At 39.3% G+C, this 18,015-nt stretch overlaps 2 protein-coding genes and 1 long non-coding RNA gene across 17 annotated transcripts in view; 2 read left to right on the plus strand and 1 right to left on the minus strand.

Annotated features, from left to right (window-relative positions):
- Positions 1 to 1,188: 1,188 nt before the first annotated feature.
- The window catches only part of LOC111265682 (WD repeat-containing protein 54), a 30,736-nt gene continuing 13,909 nt past the window's right edge, over positions 1,189 to 18,015 (minus strand). For 7 of the 8 annotated variants that reach the window (XM_022842558.1, XM_022842551.1, XM_086970580.1 and 4 more), the window contains 7 exons: positions 7,174 to 7,290; positions 6,741 to 7,046; positions 5,494 to 5,641; positions 4,585 to 4,804; positions 4,035 to 4,268; positions 3,581 to 3,796; positions 1,189 to 2,453 (listed from right to left, as the gene is read on the minus strand). In XM_022842558.1, the coding sequence (XP_022698293.1) occupies positions 2,254 to 2,453; positions 3,581 to 3,796; positions 4,035 to 4,268; positions 4,585 to 4,804; positions 5,494 to 5,641; positions 6,741 to 6,823 (1,101 nt within the window). In that variant the 5' untranslated portion in view covers positions 6,824 to 7,046; positions 7,174 to 7,290 and the 3' untranslated portion in view covers positions 1,189 to 2,253. Of the gene's footprint in view, positions 2,454 to 3,580; positions 3,797 to 4,034; positions 4,269 to 4,584; positions 4,805 to 5,493; positions 5,642 to 6,740; positions 7,047 to 7,173; positions 7,291 to 7,452; positions 8,033 to 18,015 lie in introns of those variants that run through there. The other variant, XM_022842563.2, reaches the window with a different exon arrangement.
- LOC147752775 (uncharacterized) lies at positions 2,450 to 4,697 on the plus strand. 2 transcript variants are annotated; one of them, XR_015313128.1, is made up of 4 exons: positions 2,450 to 3,264; positions 3,660 to 3,837; positions 4,437 to 4,502; positions 4,615 to 4,697. It is a non-coding gene; the product is annotated as an uncharacterized LOC147752775 (long non-coding RNA). The 2 variants fall into 2 exon arrangements; XR_015313129.1 differs by lacking the exons at positions 4,437 to 4,502; positions 4,615 to 4,697 and having other exon boundaries at positions 3,660 to 4,055.
- On the plus strand, positions 6,508 to 14,153 carry LOC111265684 (intraflagellar transport protein 27 homolog). Of its 7 annotated transcripts, none has more exons than XR_015313126.1 (7): positions 8,453 to 8,703; positions 9,164 to 9,228; positions 9,793 to 9,988; positions 11,246 to 11,305; positions 12,371 to 12,430; positions 12,572 to 12,689; positions 13,227 to 13,354. XR_015313126.1 is itself a non-coding variant. In XM_086970582.1 (7 exons), exons 1-7 carry the CDS (start codon positions 8,667 to 8,669, stop codon positions 13,602 to 13,604), a joined length of 522 nt encoding a protein of 173 aa, XP_086826708.1. In that variant the 5' UTR covers positions 8,453 to 8,666; the 3' UTR covers positions 13,605 to 14,153. The 7 variants fall into 7 exon arrangements, 5 of the variants coding, with proteins under 5 accessions (XP_086826710.1, XP_086826711.1, XP_086826708.1 ...); XR_015313127.1 differs by having other exon boundaries at positions 11,246 to 11,275; XM_086970582.1 differs by lacking the exon at positions 9,793 to 9,988 and adding an exon at positions 13,583 to 14,153 and having other exon boundaries at positions 13,227 to 13,386.

The following is an 18,015-nucleotide window of genomic DNA, read 5'->3' on the forward strand; positions in this document are numbered from 1 at the left end:
GTACGTAATTGACTTAGCTTCAGATTCATAAAGCCCGAAGAACTTACTTTAGAAGAACCTATCCTCTTCAATTGCGACAAAATCATTTAATGAAGAAGTAGGTTGTACATCGAAATGCCCTTAAGTTCTCGCTGAGCAGAAATGTCTCTGTTAGGAGGTACACTAGCCGATTCCGTCTTCTCAGATTCTATTGCACAACACGTCTGGCGTCTAATATAGGTAGCTTTCTGAAGCGATTTGAAAACCTTTTTAGAAGTCTTAAAGGAGGTGGAGACGGTTTGAATGAGAAATATCGAATTTGTGATATGGGAGTCCCGCAGAAAGCTTTTCCCATAAAAGATATGAACGCGTCTTAACAGTCTAGCCAGGAAATCCCAATATGACTAACATCAGACAAGTTTTGTCTAATGATTCCATCGAAGCTTTTTGTTTTGGTATGCGAACATCTGTTTACCAATGTACCAAATTAGCTATCCCGTGTAAGGGCATGGTGCTCCCTAACACGAACACTATTTGAAATTGACTGTGCCCTGGAGAAGTAGTATAATTGTTATAGCTTTCGTTGAACGCCAAGAGTTGGTTCAGCAGAAAAACTAAGAACAATTAGATTTTTCTGCCTATCATCACCATGTAAGGAATTGGTAAGCAAACTGAAAGCCACGAGCAAATTTACTTAGAACGGAAATATGCAAAACGAATCCGCCCGTAGTATGTAAATTTGCTAGGAGTCATATTTTCATATTTTTAAGGACATTTTTCCAATGAAGGATGATTTATATAAAAAAAAAATTGTATCACTAAAGGACGCCGTTCGTTAAAAGAAAGCCTTAAAAAGAACAACGTTCGATTCTTTCTTATGAATGGGCAAATGTATTCTACAACATTAATGTTTATGTAACGAAGTAAAATATTTGAAGTAGAATTAGGTGAGATAAATGCATTGACTTAATCAATTAGCAAAAATATTCATTGTGTAAAACGGCAATAGGCAACGGGATTTTCACTACGAATTCGATTCGCGATTTCATTGATATGATTTTTTCAGACAACTTAACTTAGATATGCAAGCATAACTTAGATATGCAAGCATATCTAAATCCATTAGCTTTTCCAGGTACGAAAGAAGTTGCACTTACTACTTTTTTAAAAAAAAGGTATATATATATATATATATAGCAAGTGAACCGATTAACGTTTACGAAGTTCTTTCTTTTTATTATATAATGCTTAATAAACGTAACGATTAGATATAATCAGGCTAATAATAACCCTTGTGTTTTATTCGTGCTTGACTATACAATTGTACATTACTGGAACAGAACGCTATGTAAAATCAACGGGTTTTTCTTGTGGAAACTACATAGATAACAGCATAAACGGCCAGTGCAAAGACATAGTCCTACAAAGGAACTAAATATAATAACAGTGATAACAGAGATGATAGTAATAATTGTTACAAAATGACTCCTCTGCGTCTGCGAACAAACATGCGTCTGATTTTGGAATCATCGTCTTGAAATGATCTGCGTGGTGAATACATTAAAAATTTGAGATATTAATATATATCCTTTGTTCCTTTATCATAAAGGCCGGTTGTACCATATGTTAAAGGGATCTCTTGATACCGTAGTTTCAACAGAAAATACATAGCGTACCTTGCCCGTATATACGTGTAAAAGAAGAAAAATGGGTCGTTATTGAAATGGGGTTTTTTTTCCCATCGATTCTCTTCGTATCCGAACGTGTGTGATGTTGGCAGGACGGTCGAACTGCTCATCATACTTCCGGTGTTCAGTAAATAGTGTGACTTAGTGTCAGTGTGTCGTTCTTCGGCCTACCATTTTCCTATATATGCGAAAATCTATAAACTTATACGGCTAAATCATTTGGTGGATTACTATAGCAAAATAGAAATATTCTACTCAGCTATTACATAGTTCATAACTCTGGATGCAGTGACGTGCGCCTATAATTCGGGCGTCCAGTAGTCGTCTGCAAACAGACAAACTAGAGCCAGGCACAGCAAGACCAATAAAATTCCTACTCGCAGCTACGCTATCATACCATGTCAGCGCACGTAACAACAGTTTGTACTGTGAAAAGGAAGCTTGACATGGAAACTATAGAGCAGGGTGATGGGACTATTCCGCTTAGGACTGGTAGACATTTAGAAGAAGCGTACACAAATATTAGACGATAGCAGCAGAGGATGAATAGTCAGGCCATCGCGCGATAAAAAAAATTAACAGAAATTTAGCATTCCTCTTTTTCGAAAAGGTACAGTTCATATAGGTCGTACGGAGCAACTGCCACTGCATCGCCTGCCGGGTCTAGGAAGGCTACACCAAATAGTTGAGCATCCTCAAGGAAGTAATTCCATGCTGGAGAAATCGTCATTGGTGAGGACGGTGAAGGATAAAGCTGCCATACTCGGATGAAAGCATCCTCTGACACTGGAAAAAGAGGCACAAAAGCAAATTTTGACTATATGGAACATCAAGGGAACGTGTGGCAAACAAAAAATGGCTTTAAGATTTAGGATATTTAGAAATTGATTATTTTCATAGGCGCATAACTCTGTGCAAACTCGGGAATATGTGCGTTTAAGTTTGTAATACATTGTATCCGTTTGTAATATCTGTAATCGACTTGATTCATTGTTATAGCAAGTTGCACAGATCAAAAAGCTTGAAACCCCTTTGGTGAGGTTTTCTCACTGCCGGTCTGACCTGATTTGCCTTATTTTATAGCGCGTTCATAGACTCCGTCAGTTGGCCATGACGATTCAGTTTTTTACAGTCACTAGCAAAATTAAGAATTGAAGAATGTTGTCTCAGACATCTGCGAGCTTAGTTAATTCCGGGTAATCAGAAGTACGCTGTCATTTCTCTTGTAATGATTAATCTCTGTCATCTATGTATTGTACATGAAATGACTCAACGTTGAAGGTCTAGTCCACAAAATAATTTTGACTAAATCACGCAAAGACGCTGACCAAAATAGGAACTATGTAACTACAGGGACTCTGCTCAAATGAAACCTTTCTCTCCATTGTACGGTGTATACCAAGCAGGTTTGAAAAACTTTGGAAAAATAGATAAGTTACTAAAGTAATGTCACTGACGGCATAACAGAAATCTTTTATGTTCGTTGCAGCTAAGATGGATATAATGAAGGCTAAGAGTGTAAAAATGTACCTAGCAGTTGCTCTTTAACGTTTATCACAGCTACGGCAGATTGTGTGACGACCACGTTATTAATAAGGTACGCGGACATATTGTAGTTAATGATAAATAAATACATATATATATATATATATATATATATATATATGTATGTATATATAGAAACTGTCGTTAACGAATTTAAGCCAAAATATTTGTGCATTTGAATAATCATGGCATTGTTCTCAATAATAAGGTGGATACACGTAGAGTGGAAATTTAGTTCCAACGTTGTCTGATTATTTCTCACTTGATGCATGTTACTTGTTAGATGGGTTTAAACGTGTATTAGTGGATAAAAGCACATTTATAGCTGTGCAGGTTGACCTAATAGTTTCTGACGTAGATGTTCTTGCCTGATACGAGTAATCCACTTTGCGCAGCAATATCTAATGCTGTAATCCATCGTGCATGGGCGGTCACCTCGCACTTCAGGGCCATCGAGTCAGCGTGATAAATCCGAATAAATCCAGTAGCCATCGCTACGCAAACGAGGCCTGCCCAAACACGAACGGAAGTACACGGTTCAGCTCTGCCCCGGCTTGCGTCCAGCGAGCCCAGTTTGCTCAGAGCTGCCCAATACCCAATGAAGCGGTTTTGAAGAATACACAGAGTAAGTTAAGAGAATTAAAATAAAAAGCGACAGCAAATTCTCATCCACATAGCAATATAATCCAGCTCTGTTGAATAGACGAATAGAGTGGTCGACGAAAAGGGTCATTTTGAGCAAATACTTAATAATCTTCAACAAAATTTTAACATTGTGCCATAAACATATATAATCGGTTATTAAGGAATAAATTGACATACCTGTCTGTCCCGCCCAGAGAACGACGGTGCCTAATTCGTCGCAGCTTGCTGTTAGTTCGGCAGTACCATGAATGTCTGATATAGCACATTGGTGTTCAGTGATGGTTTCTGCAAGGCTGATATTCCAGTTGCCCGTTTCTTCTTCCTCGGATTTTTCAAGGATCGCTCGAAACACGAGTAAAGCTCCGCTTGATAAACCAACGCATACCAGCTGGTCCCCACACACGCCAATACCTTTAACAGCAAATGTTGTTATGCATATTGCTCTAACGGAACGGCGCGCGCTTGCTTTCTTACTTAATATGCCATACTTATCACTTATCGGTATTATATCTTCTCTCAGAATAATATAATATTGTAATATGATCTCCGATAGTTCCCTATTTGCATTTTGAATTCTAGTGAAGAGGTGGAACGCGTCAGAGAGAGAGAGAGAGAGAGAGAGAGAGAGAGAGAGAGGGGGGGAAGGTAAGTCATTTGCAGGTTTTCTCGTTTCACATTTATGTAAGGATCTGGCTTCTTACAACTAGGAATAGCAAACTGCTCTAACCTCTGGCAAATACCCGCTTGCTCTCTTCAGGCTGGGCTATCTGGTGGTAATGCAGGAAAACAGAACCATCCCATTCGAAGAACTGGACACCACCAGGGGAGAGTGCCACGAGCAGGACACCTCTTTGACCCATTTGGACCCATTTTGAGTCGGTCAGGTCTCCTTGTAGGACAGCGCTACTCACAGTTTCAGTCTCATCAAAACCAGTCGTGCCGTAGAACTATTAGCAAAAAACAAATAAACCATCTACATTTCGGGTCCGATGACTTTTTTAGACATTTTCATCCGTGTCGAGTCTGCTCGTATTGTGTATACACGGAGAGGAACACTGAAACATAGCCTTTCTTATCTACTTTTAGTGGCTAAGCCTGATATTGTTGATAATGAGTAATTTAATATTTTTTCATAGGAAGCGAAATAATTATCATGTAATGCATAACATAACATAATGCTAGCTTGATCACTGTCACAGTATCACACGCTTGTGAGAAAGACACGAAATTGAAAACTAATAGGTTGCCAGTAAAAGTCTGTATTGATTTTGATCGATGATTTTAAGTCGACATAAGATAGGACCGGCTATGAGTGAATAGGTCACCGCGTTTATTGCCTCGTTTGTAAAATTTTGCATCCTTATCATATAGAATTAGGACGACTGAGCTGTTGAACATGCTCGTATTTATTCGACTCTGCAGAAACGCAATCTGTCCGTCTCGTTAAGCGGATGTTACGCAAATTGTATGCCATGCAATGCGTACTCTATCGCAGTAATCGTATTGCTTAAAGATTAGGTCATTTTTTATCTAATATAGCCAAATTTATATATACCATATATAATACCCAAATTTAATACATTAAACAGCTAACTGTCCCTTAGCTTTTCAGTAGGGTTGAATAATAGTAACCTACCACATCCTTGCTTTTAACCATCAAGTGATGAAGCATAGCGTTTTCATCTTTGGAGACAATGCAAACAGAATCGCGGTGCCGATAGCTCATGTGGGCTTGTCCGTCCAGATAAATTGTGGAAAGGTTATTCCAGCCCGGGCTAACAGACCTACAAAAACAAAAGCCATACAAAGTTATGGGTGTTGGTCCCGTATTCAGTCGACAGTTAATTCGATTTATATACATACAGTTATACATTAGCTAACGCTGGATCATTACGAGATGATTAGTCAGAAACGAATATGCGTAAATAGAAACAAGGCGCCAGGACTTCTAAACAAATGCACTCACGATTCCAGCCAGCAATAGTAGCGATGCTTTGACTATGCCATCGTCAGTATTCGCAATATAAAGCACAGACAGGCCCGTTTACTTATATAACAAACATAGTTTTTCTGTCTTTATTAGTCATGTGTGCGTATTACTACACTTTAGTTCGCTTCCTATTCGCTAGAAGCAGGACCGATTATAAATGCCCTTTTATTGATTTCTTACCCACAGCATACAAGTAATAACTCTTCCCATTCAAATTTAATGTTGCAAAAGTTGTCCTGTTTCCGATAACTAACTTTATCGGAGTGGACTGTCCTAGAATTGTTACATTTCACTATTTATATGAAAAAGGTACATGTGCTTGCTTTCGTGTATTTTATGCGAGAAGAGCACACGCTGTGTCACCAATGATTCTAGCTGATATCGTATCAGCTAGAACATCGGCCTTATGCTAGTCAAGTTTGTACCATTAGGCTCACATCTAAGATTTCGGCCGTTATTTAGAATATTGCAAAAATGTATTATTGCTGTTGGGAGCTGAGAGTGGTAGCCTTAGGCTATAATTTGCACTATATACTAGACTGTGCCGGCTTCGACTAGTAGGGCAGGGCCTAGGCTTGTCACTAGTCAAAATTAAACGGAACTGTTGTTATTCCAGCTACACATGGGCTAAACGCAAGTCTAATTTCGGTTCACTTTAAGCCAACCGTCTCGCTTTTAAAATATTTTGACCGCAGTAAAGTAATACGGTCTTCCGCACCTCACGTTCGGTGTAAGATCCAGCGGAGTAACAACGCAGGCAAGTGACAATTGGTTGTAAATCGATCATATTCGTCCGTCTAAATATTTTGATAGGTACTACAAACTAGTGTGTGGAAATCTTCATCACCTAGGTATGTAAAAGTGATGTTGTCGTAACCTTGCTTACCCCTTACCGTTTCAGTAGAATACTGCTCTCGCGCTTATAGGTGTTACACACCTCGGATATTGCCATCTTGACCGAGCCGAGAACGATCATCGTCGAGCAGTGTTGCTGCTTCGCTTGTTTAGGAAATGATTGTTTATTGCTTTTCTCTAGAGTTCACTTGACGTGTACATCCAAACAAAGCTCGTTTTATTCAAGCACGTATATTTAAGACCATGTGTAGTCATCTTGGGCAAACGAGCCAACCGCTTCGCCTGTTTCGAACCCGAGTTGGTTTCGAATCACACCTTGAAGTCAGCCTCAGTATATAAGATTCCTACAAAGATACGTTTAGCATATGTGCTAATTAGTGGGGCTATGGCGAGCTCAAAAATAAATCAATCTGCAATTTTAAAAAGTCCGCAGTATGTCACAGTCGTGTCAGGGTGACATCTATCACTTACATAGCGGTTAGTCAACTCGACGAGATGATCAATAGGACTAGTACGAAAAGTAGGACGTCTTCGCGGCGAACAAATCTTTCTTTCGAACGCAGTTAAACCTCCAGAAGTGGCAGTCACCTGTCAAACGTAGTAGAAGACTTTAAGACAGGCATCTCCTTGTGTCACTTTTGTATCAAGCAAGGCCATATTTATCGGTCGACGATGAGTCGCACGTGACGTTAGTCCATCATGTATGTACACAAACACACATGAAAGTCGGCGTGAATAACTGTGGCTTACCTTCCTAGCGCTCACATGCTGACTGACAAGATTCCATTGGATCCTATCTCTCTAATGGGAGGTCAGGATGGTGGCAATGTGGGCCGGTTCAATAGTATCGCGTATGTGTTAATAAAGTTCCTGGCCACAAGTCTTGCTCCCGGTATAGACCCAGTTCACATGCAGAGTATAAAGGGCCACTGATATAAGCTAGTTATTCTTTTCTCAGATAGTCTTGTCCCTTACTGCTCAATGGACCACAAAGCCCTGTTGGTTGTGACCTTTTTGTGGCCGTTGGGGAAAGCTATGCTGGAAATGATTTACGTGCTAACTCCTGTAATCGTGCAACAGATCTTCACTTGGGACTAACTTCAACTTGACTGGCGAAACGCGATATCCGAACTGTTGTCTTCCCTAAAAGATTTTGTTAGGTGACAGTATACGACGGGACTGAATGGGCACCAATACAGTGCAATGGACGCCCATTTTAAAGATAGATGCACATCCGATTCTTTCAATAGAACTTAGAAGTATTAAGGTTATCGAAAAGTTCTGCACTCCGATAACAGAAGGCCTCAGTATCTAGTACACAGTACGTGAAAACGTTGACAGGAAGAGCTTTGTTTGTGGCCATGGGTGAGCGCCGTGGGCGAGTACTATTCTTGGACTTAACAGATCCAGTGGGTTACTATAGGAACAGAACCCTACTTTAGAGCGCGCACGGAAAGCCCGAGCCTTCTCCCCCAGCATAATGCATGCCGTTTAGAGTATGACTAGTTCCGTTTAACGACATCTCACAAAAGTTTAGTCTGTAAGAGAAATTTTAATAAGGGCAACAACACTAGATGGCTCTAACTCATTCTTTTTCATAGCTAAACATCCAGCTGTAACGCTTTGATCGGCCAACCCTAACAGAATTGTATCTATGAGTTTGAAGGAGTGCCCGCCGATTGGTGTGCTATGTGTCTGCTGACGACTTTCGCTGCTTCATCGCTATAGCAACGGGAGAATTTAGGTTTATCGTCGAGACATAGTACATTCGCTAGAGTATCATTGCAGCCTGTGACGAAGCCGCCAATACATCACAGCGTCACTTATCCAATAGTAGTGAAACAGAGAAAACTTTTGCGTGTGGTTTACAGTCACTAAAAGAGAAGTGAATCAACTGTGTAGTTAGCTCGACTAGCTTCTAGGGTATAAGGAATCGCTAGACGATAGTTTATGATAGCCCTATCATGTCGAATACGCTGCGGGCTAACTGTGTTGTCATCGGTATATTTCAGTTTGATATATAAGAAAACCTAGTTAACCAATATCGACTGGTACGACTTAAACAATAGTGTCCCGTCTGTATAAATCATTTGAAGATAACATCTGAAGTAGGAATTGTCAGGAATTTAATGGAAAAAGCATTATATTAAACTGCACTCACATCTAATTACCTCTTCGTTAATCAAACGCGAAACTTAGACAATGGGATAACTTTGGTAATTAATGTACTCTCGAACAGAGTGAATGATAAACTTAGTGTAATACACGTATATATATATATATATATATATAAGTTGATGATAATCAAGTGTTTTCACTGAGACTAAAGACTAGACATCACAAACGATACTTTTTGGATTTTCTTTGCGTGAACGCGTGATCTCGCTCTTTTAACGTCAGTCCATAAGCTTTGCCATGTTGCGTGTTAACATAAGATTATCGATTTTTTCATTATCCGTAGGTGACTCGTACGTTGGCAAGACATCTTTAGTCAGCAATGGACCTTTTCCCAAAAACTACGAGATGGTATAAAATTGCCTCTTGAATTTGTGACGGGCACGAGCCCTCTCGGTTTTCTCGATAGGCCAAAGTCTGCTTCGACAATAACAGATACACAGCTTGAAAATCTAGTTTCCATTAGAGCGTCGAATGCATATATACTCCTCTATCCACTGGAACGTTATAGCTTTCCTCTTCACTCTTCCGTGCACCTTCTGATTAACCTAGAAATTCTATTAATGGTTCTTTTTCTTGCGTGCTTCTTGCTAGAGATTATAAATTCCGTAAATTGTATAAGCTCCACGAACTTTCGCAGCTAATGAAGAAAAAACGCCTAGATTCCCGGTCGTCTATTTTTCAGTTTTGTTCGGGAACTGTCGCTTGTCAATCTGCATCGCTCACTATTTGAATCGCTAAGTGTGTGATAGATCCAGCTATCTAGATCGATCATTTGAAACATGGCATTACAATGTACGCTGTTTCTATTGACGATCCGCTGGTAAAAAAAGATGATAAATTCATTGGACATGTTAATGACATCAATTCATTCATCTGTATTTTTCAATTCTCTCACGACTGGTTATTTTGCAGAACATGCAGCAGTTGAATGTAAGAACTGAAAAGCAACTAAAATACAATGCTTGGGATGACTTCGATAAATTCCACCTCGCCTCGAATATGTGGAAGATAAAATCAAAACAAATTTTTTTTCCGGAAACTACAAAAGTAATAAGACAACCATATACTCCGATGGAGAAGCAAGAGCAAATTTACAGGCTTAGAAAAAGTAGGTTTACAATTTGCAAAAGTAAGCGTCTAGTCCTTCGTAGAAAATTTTGCAAATATCAACCATTAGAACACACGCATTATTTTCAATGGTGACGTGACAACAGTGACAATGAACGAAGGTTTGCAGTTAGTGTTACCGTTAACCTACAGACGTAGTTTGACTATGTATACATCGAACAGCATGTCTGAGTTTTACGTGTAGTAACATATGTTAAGATTTCCAGCCATGAAAAAGTACAAGTGACCAATCTGACCTTTATTGCTGATAAATAAATAATAAATAAGTAAATGATTGATCAGTTAGTTTCGCCTTTTATATACATAAGCCATCTAGTTACACTAAGAACAAAGTAGTTCGCAAGGGCACGTGTAAAATCGTTACGATCGTCAGATGAAACGTGTCAAAATAAATCTGCAAATTCGTTCGTATAAGAAATACGTATAATCACGTTGCAGACGCTATTTAGGTTGTAGGAGAAAAGGACAAGGCCATTATGTTTTTCGGAAATTGGCACGCAACGGAACCACTTGGAGAGACGATGGGAATTTTCTATGTGCTTCTGGAGAACGGAATATAGCTACTATCCAATAATAATAAAACATTCAAGAGAAAATTCCGTCAAATAACTATTTAGAAAAAAGAACTCGGCATTACTTACAAACATTTGCGAGCATTTATGCGACTCCGGGTAACTTGTATTGTGACTCCATCATTGCGTACTATATAGCAGATTTCAATACCTGTGATTTGCTTATTTTTTGCACTGAGTAACTGATAAGTTGTTTTTGCTAGTTTCGCGTCCACTATAGATTTAATTATCCACACGGCAAGTCTATGGTTGCTCCCTTCCCTTCCCTTAACTACAATGCACTCACACGCTTACGTTGAAACTAACTTTAATTATTATCCCATAAATAAGCGATTTTTCTTCAACAAGTTATAATATTTAAAGCAGCGGAGCTTGTACTATATTTACTATGTATATATACAACTACTAATACTCATAATATTCAAGCATTAACACCGGCCTGAAGAATAACCTTAGGGTAAAAAATCTTCGGATATACTTGCATACGAGCATGAAACAACGAGGACTAAATATATGTAAAATCTGTTTATGCTGGACAGCTTTTGATGAGCTCAATATAAACGCTCGCATCGAATCATTCGTTAATAACCTTAGTAGAAACATGTTTCTAATAAGGGTTCAAAAAGTTACTGGTCACATCTTAATGATCGCTGAATTGATTTCAGACACTGGGACTGAATATATCGGTGAAAACGGTGAGAATCCCGGATACAAAATACAAAGTCGTGAGTTTCCTTTGAGTATACGCACATATACAAATATATATGCACGTACATGTTTAGGTCTACCCGTAAATAAATAAACGGAAAACCACACATTTGGGTTAACAATAATCAACTTGAGAGCTTTAGGTTCTGTCGCTTCAACAGCTTTCGCTGTCGGAATTTAGGTTGTATTCACAAAATAACGTTATAGTAATACGTAGTAATACCCAGTAGGAAAACCGATTGCGGCCTGCTTTTGACATCTGTCCCAGAGGGCAGCATCTTTTCGTTGCGATAGAGGTCAGTACACGCAAGTGTCAGAATTAATATTCGCGCTGACTTCTATGTAGCCTGACGGTCATTAGGCGAGCAATAGGACAACAATTAAAAATGTGGTGATGCAACCTGCTTGTAAATAATGTCATTGAAGGAAAGATAGAACATTTTCGCAGCAGTTCTCGTTATGCCATCACTAGACAAAGGATGCTTGATTATGTGAGCAGAAACATACGCAAGACTTTTAACTTGCCGTTGTGTGCTGAACTATCGCGGATCTGAAGCATGGGGGTTGTTCAGAAGGGGGCTTTCTATAATATGTTGCCGGAACCCACGAAAAGCGTGCTTGCATTGCGGAGTATCAGCCCCGATGCGAAGTGCTGCATGTTATTTGACTATAGAATTTGTTGAAATGGTTACGGCTACCCCTACTACAATGCAAGCATTGTGTAGAAGTTGGTATTTTTTTGTAGACGGGTGGGGTCGGTGCGGTCTGCCCATAAGTGCGGATTGAACGTACGTGGCAGCGTGAACGCAGCGCATTATACGCTAAGCTGTCCCGCTAGATAGTGTATGCAGAATCAGGATCACACTTCTACCAAATCGAATATATGTTATTTTTATATGAATTTGAGTACCTGTATGGATATAGGTAGGGCTACACAGTAACGCTTTTCTAAAATAAGCTGTCAATTCACATACTTCAGCGTTTTTTTTTTTAACCACCATATCTAATTTCTAAACGAAATATATTGTCTAGGACTCTTAATGTACAACATGCTAGTAATTTAACTCGGTTCTAAATTGCAGGATATATTTGTGCACGATTGTTCGGGGAAAAAAGTCTACGCGGATCTTCTAGAAAGAATGGTCAGAGCATTCAGATTTGTTACAGCGTTATTGTTATTATCTCTTTCTAATTATAACTGAGACTCGAGGGTTGATACGGTGAAAAGCACTCGTTCCTGATATAGTAATTAAGAAAATTATTTTTTCACTAATATATTTCAGTGGACAGACGCGACACTTGTGGTTGTTGCTTACGACGTCACGTCAGATAGAAGTTTTCGGGCATCAAAGGACTGGTATACAAGATGTATTAAAGCGATTCAGGAGCATCCCATACTTGGTGGGTACAAACAAATATTCACGATCCTTGAATCTAATACAATGGATGTTTGGGATTCTGCCTATACCTACATAGAGGATAGAAGGCTCTGTATTACGTTCGAAGATTTTTATTTTGAGGAGCTTATTCCCAGTTGTACGTTGATTTGTCTCGTCACAAATAGATACGTGCAAGACAAGAGTGATTCGGTGAGCTTATTCATGCTTAAGACTTAAATATATTTAGAAGAATAGATCTGACAACGAGCCTACTTAGCACGTAAGCATTACTCTGCGTAGGCGGGCAGGCCCGAAACTGCGCTCTCATTTCCGATCGGTAAAATGTTTACTTCAATGTTCCTTGAATAAAGTTTTGACATTTTTCGATACGGGTCCTACCTTCATTCTGTACTTAGGTGCCGCGCATGCAAAAACAAACTCCCACAGCATTATCATTGAGAGCATCAACGATGACTGTCAAATGTTGTTTTCAATGTAGCTGTTCTAACCTGACCTCATTATTGACATGTTTGTGTGGCTTCGAACGTATAAATCACAGGAGCGCTCGTAGCATGTAAAACGGACTTGGCAGATCGGCGGACAGTGACCCCAGCCCAAGGAGAGTCAATGGCCCGTGAGCTTGGCCTAAGATATTTTGAGTGTTCGACCAAAGAAGGCGCAAACGTCGATGCGGCGTTTTTCTATCTCGCCCACGAATGGTACAAGCAGTATATTGATAAGGTCGATTTGTTTGCTACAGCTCATCTCTAAACTTCAGCATTAAGCGTCAAAAACTTTCTGTACAGTAATAAATTTAAAAAAAATATGTTAAAAACCTAAAGAAAATCAGATAGATAAAGATATAATTGTGTTCGTTGTTTAGGTCTGCTGTAAATAGTTTTCTTGTTTTTTCAGTTTTGGTCGAGTATCGGAGTAAATTTTTCGATATGGCACCGTCGTTAGGCATTAGTCTCCATTAGGAACTTTCACTAGGAAAAGAAGTACGCCTACAACTCGATTCGAATCTAGACCACCATTATGTGTGCACCTTAAGCACTTACTCTATTTACTATTAACTAGAAAACAACATTGTAAAATAAATGTATATGTCACCAATACAGGGTACAGTCTTCGTGAGGAAACGTTTAAGATATAGAAAATGAAAATGCTCTGGAACAATTAAAATTGCACTCTAAGAACATTTTGGTGCCAAAATAAATGTGTCTAATGATACAATTAGTTGCTATAAAGAGGGTCATTTTAGGCTAGAAATCGGCATATATTCTCAGATTTTAGAATCCGTTTTAGATAATGTATAGCATTTATGTCGTGTCAGCGAGTATTGTAAAGAAAAATGAAGATAATTCCATCCTTACTATAAAAATAACCTTAATTTTTTAGGATTGTTTATCTTCACGTGGTTCATTGAAAATATAAGACCAGAAAGAGAGCGTTATTTGATGACCTCATGTTCTTACTTCAGTTGGCCAAGAACTTCCATTTAATTGTGGTATGTGTACAGGTTTGTTAAACACCGATGTTAAAGTTTTTGAAGCCCGCTGATCGTACGGCGACGATCGATCGATTGATAGGTGAGTAAAAACGCAGTACACATGTGAGCTCTGCAGCACGCAGGTCGATCGATACATACTCAATGTGTCTTCCGTGTATACTCCATCGTACATCCTAGCTAGATAGTGTAAAGAATTAGGCTATTGACAACATGGGTAGCGTATTTAGCGTAGTGTAACATAGCGTACCTAGCAGCAACGGAATTAGCTTTATGATATAGTATGTTTTCTCGGTCATAACTTGTAGCCATCGTTGCCAGCTAGTCGTCCACGCACCATTCGTATGTCGTCAGTACCGTACCCTTTACGACTTAATGTGATGACGGTCTTGCGTTTTCGCTGAGACGTCTTCGAATTGACCACAGCCCTTACGACTGTGCGTCGGTAACGGGCCGCTCACACAGTCGTTCATCGTCCTAGTACGTCCCCAGTTCTTTTCCTTTCGAATTGAATTTAGCGACCTTGTATGGTATATGACGGCTTACTCCCCGTACAGCGGGGGTGTAGCCTCCCCTATCCGTAAGGATTCTTTACGTCCGAAGATCTTTCTGCCTTCAATAGTCTTTGGCGACCAAGACCTCCTTCGTGCCCCCATTCCAGCGCCGGCGACCACACAAGCTGCAACCTGGTGCCATTATCGATGCTAACAACTCCAACGGTGATGCTATACTTCTTGCGGTCTCTTTGATGGCGTTCCCCGCCCTCTACAATCGAGCAGGAATTGGCTAGACGTACTGGTGGTCGATCCGCAGGTCCAGCGGTGTTTTCGGTTCCACGGGCTTGGTTTGGCATAGGCTTCGTGCCTGTCATTAAATTGTGGTAGGTCATGCTGTTTATTGGAAACTGCCAACGTACTGTTCAGTGGTTAAAGCTCCTATACCCTATTTGTATACATTCCAGCAGTCATTTGTTATCCATATCTGTGGCCATAAAAAAATTCTAGACATGGAAAGAGAAAAGCTCTCAGAGGTGGCCGACTCGACGGATGCAAATCTTACTAATGTAACGCGGATGATGTACACTCTTGGAGGATTTCTGTACCTTTGGCAAATAGCAGAGTTGTAAGTCTTGTTTGTCTATTCACCTATTTTTATGACTTGGGTCTTACGTGTTTAACAACGTCGTTTGCAACTCAAATAAAATTTACCATATCGAAAGATAACTTACAAGGGTGAGGGCGCAGCGACGATGATCGTCACAAATGAATTCTATAAAAAAGGAGTTGCTATTGACCGCATATCAACTAACATTAGAGTATAAAGTGGAGTAAATGAGAAGCCCGAAGTCAACGCAATCAGGGGTACGCTGTGAGAAGCGAACGTGCCATTATCATTGCCACTTGATGCTTTTTACGGAAAAGCTTTTGAATAACAACCCACGTATTGCAGGTCTCCCAAGAACATTAACTGGCCTAAAGTCGTTGCCGTAACAATGCTTCATTCAGAACAAATGGCCGCAAACGGAAAAAGCAGCCGATTAACTTCATGCATAACAATAGTTGTACCATGTGCGATATTAAACATGTTAGGCATACCGGTTAGAACATTTAGACTGTTTCTACCGATTTGTTTATGCCCAGCTGTGTTATAATCCGTTCGGATAGATTGCATTTGAAGCCAACGGAATTACAACAATTGTATTACGACAGTCGTTGCAACGCAAGATATTTCCAAAAGATGCAGTATAATTATGTATAAGTATGAAAACTTTCAGATTTTATCAGAGCTTATCCCCAGCTTGAAATATTAGTACGTATGGGAAGGCAAACCTAGTGAAAGCTCGCAGCTACCGATACATCTAAAACTCAGTAAATACCTTAGGTCGGCACGATGTCTTAGGGTCTCTATGATTTCAGAAAGTTATTTTGCATTTAAGAGAGAGGCTTTGAAAGGCACAGAAGGAACAACGAACAGACTGAGCGGCCGGTTCAATAACCCCTTTTAATAATGTCTCAGGAGGAACTCACAGTTTTTGTAACAATGTCCAAAAGAAAGAGGCCTTATTATAAGAGACGCACTGAAGTGATTTTAACGCGGTTTCGCTGTGCTTATTCTTCAGAGGTTCCAAAAAAAAACCTTAACCAGGTTGGAATCGCCAGGTTTAGTGGGTATTAGCGCAGTGAACTCAAGCTTTCACTAAACGAGTTTTAACGTATTTACTTGCGTCCTTTAAAAAAGGCACCTGCAGAGTAAAAAAAAATTGCAGAGTTAGTACAGTACAGGAAACTGGAGCGCTAATGTGAAGTGCGTTGCCCAATTCTGGTTTTTTTTTCACACGTTTCTTATTTATTTGCCTACATCCATACACACGGGTATCTCTTAAAGTTAAAACTAGATGAGGCAACATACGAAACATGCTTCATGCACTCGACTGAGTCTATTAGGCCTTTTTTCATATATATATATATATATTATAATTAGAAAGCCAAAAATAGTATCATAAAATCAAAATAACACTTATACAGATATCTAGTTTGACTGTCGATTCCAGTGGTGCATACTTGTAAATCTATATAAATGTTTCAAGGTACGCTCTGTGCTGCTGTTAGAGTTTTTTCAGACGGCTGGCTTTCAACATAAAATGAAGCTTGTTTGCCAGCTTTCGAAGCTAGGCTATATCCCTAAGTTTAGTAGGCAAATATTTTACCGTTGAGCCCTTACACGAAAACATACACATAGATTCGGTGAGTTTTATCGCCTGTAGTACATTTGAGTAGATGAATGAATGCAATGTTGTAAAACACCAAATAGTAACTCAAAAATGAAGAGAAATAGCAGGGGGCTTGAAATATGAAAATATTGAATGTAAGTTGTTTTTTTTTTTAGCAAGTGAAAACTTGCTTGGAAAAATCTTGGTCTCTCTCTACTATTATGAATCTTTTTCCAAAGTTGGAAAACTTCTTTCACTGAAATCCTTTAAATACGGCAGCCTCTCATTAATAGGAACATATACAGATGCATTTATTAATGATAATAAAACTCACACTATATATTGAGCAAGCGTAATTAAATTAAGAAACATTTATAAACAGTCACTTTATCCTTCCTCCTAGCAAACAAAGCATAAATTTATGTTGATCTAAGTCGAAATTACATATATATATATATATATATATATATATATATATATATATAAAAAAATAACAAGCAGATACTGTGTAGGTTTCCAGTAGTACTTTATTATCACCCATGTTGCCACGATTGCCAATAATCGCATTTGCCCATAAACAACCACAGATATTGTATTTCCGCTACCTCACAAGACAGCCAGGATCACAAACAACATATGCCATTTGTTTTCTAACGCAATACAGAGTGCTCTCGCCTGTCAACTGCCGTTCTTATCGGACGGTGAAAATCCTACTGTTTGACGATCGGAAGTTAATGAATTTCCGTATTTACGTTACATGTGGCTTACTAATTGACTGTTTTTATTGTTAGATATGGGGCCGGCTTCCAGCTGGAAATGAAGTCTGTCTACGCTCGGACTTGGGCCTAGACCACAACGTGTCTCTATGATTAGCGGGCAAATACGTAACCCGCTATGCTGTTACGGGGACTGTTTTTCTGGACATTTAGGATTGGCTGTCAGCCTTTAAGATAACGATGAACACAAAGCGTTATTTGTGAGAACTTTCATCGAAATTTCTAGATTGAAATGGGAATTACAAGGTCAATCAGTTTATAAACTTCAAGATTTAGTACCCAACAGCCGACGCGCAGCAGCACTGATATAACTCTAGTACGCCCTTGCACTATGTCTCACGGAGAACAATAC

This window comes from Varroa jacobsoni, unplaced genomic scaffold, assembly GCF_002532875.2.
Source record: "Varroa jacobsoni isolate VJ856 unplaced genomic scaffold, vjacob_1.0 scaffold_998, whole genome shotgun sequence".
Classification (NCBI taxonomy): domain Eukaryota; kingdom Metazoa; phylum Arthropoda; class Arachnida; order Mesostigmata; family Varroidae; genus Varroa; species Varroa jacobsoni.

Coding starts and splice junctions, on each gene's coding strand:
- LOC111265684 (XM_022842570.2), top strand. CDS start 8,667: ATGTCGAATACGCTGCGGGCTAACTGTGTTGTCATCG. Junction 8,704..9,163: donor GGCTAACTGTGTTGTCATCG/GTATATTTCAGT, acceptor CATTATCCGTAG/GTGACTCGTACGTTGGCAAG. Junction 12,690..13,226: donor TCAGGAGCATCCCATACTTG/GTGGGTACAAAC, acceptor TATAAATCACAG/GAGCGCTCGTAGCATGTAAA.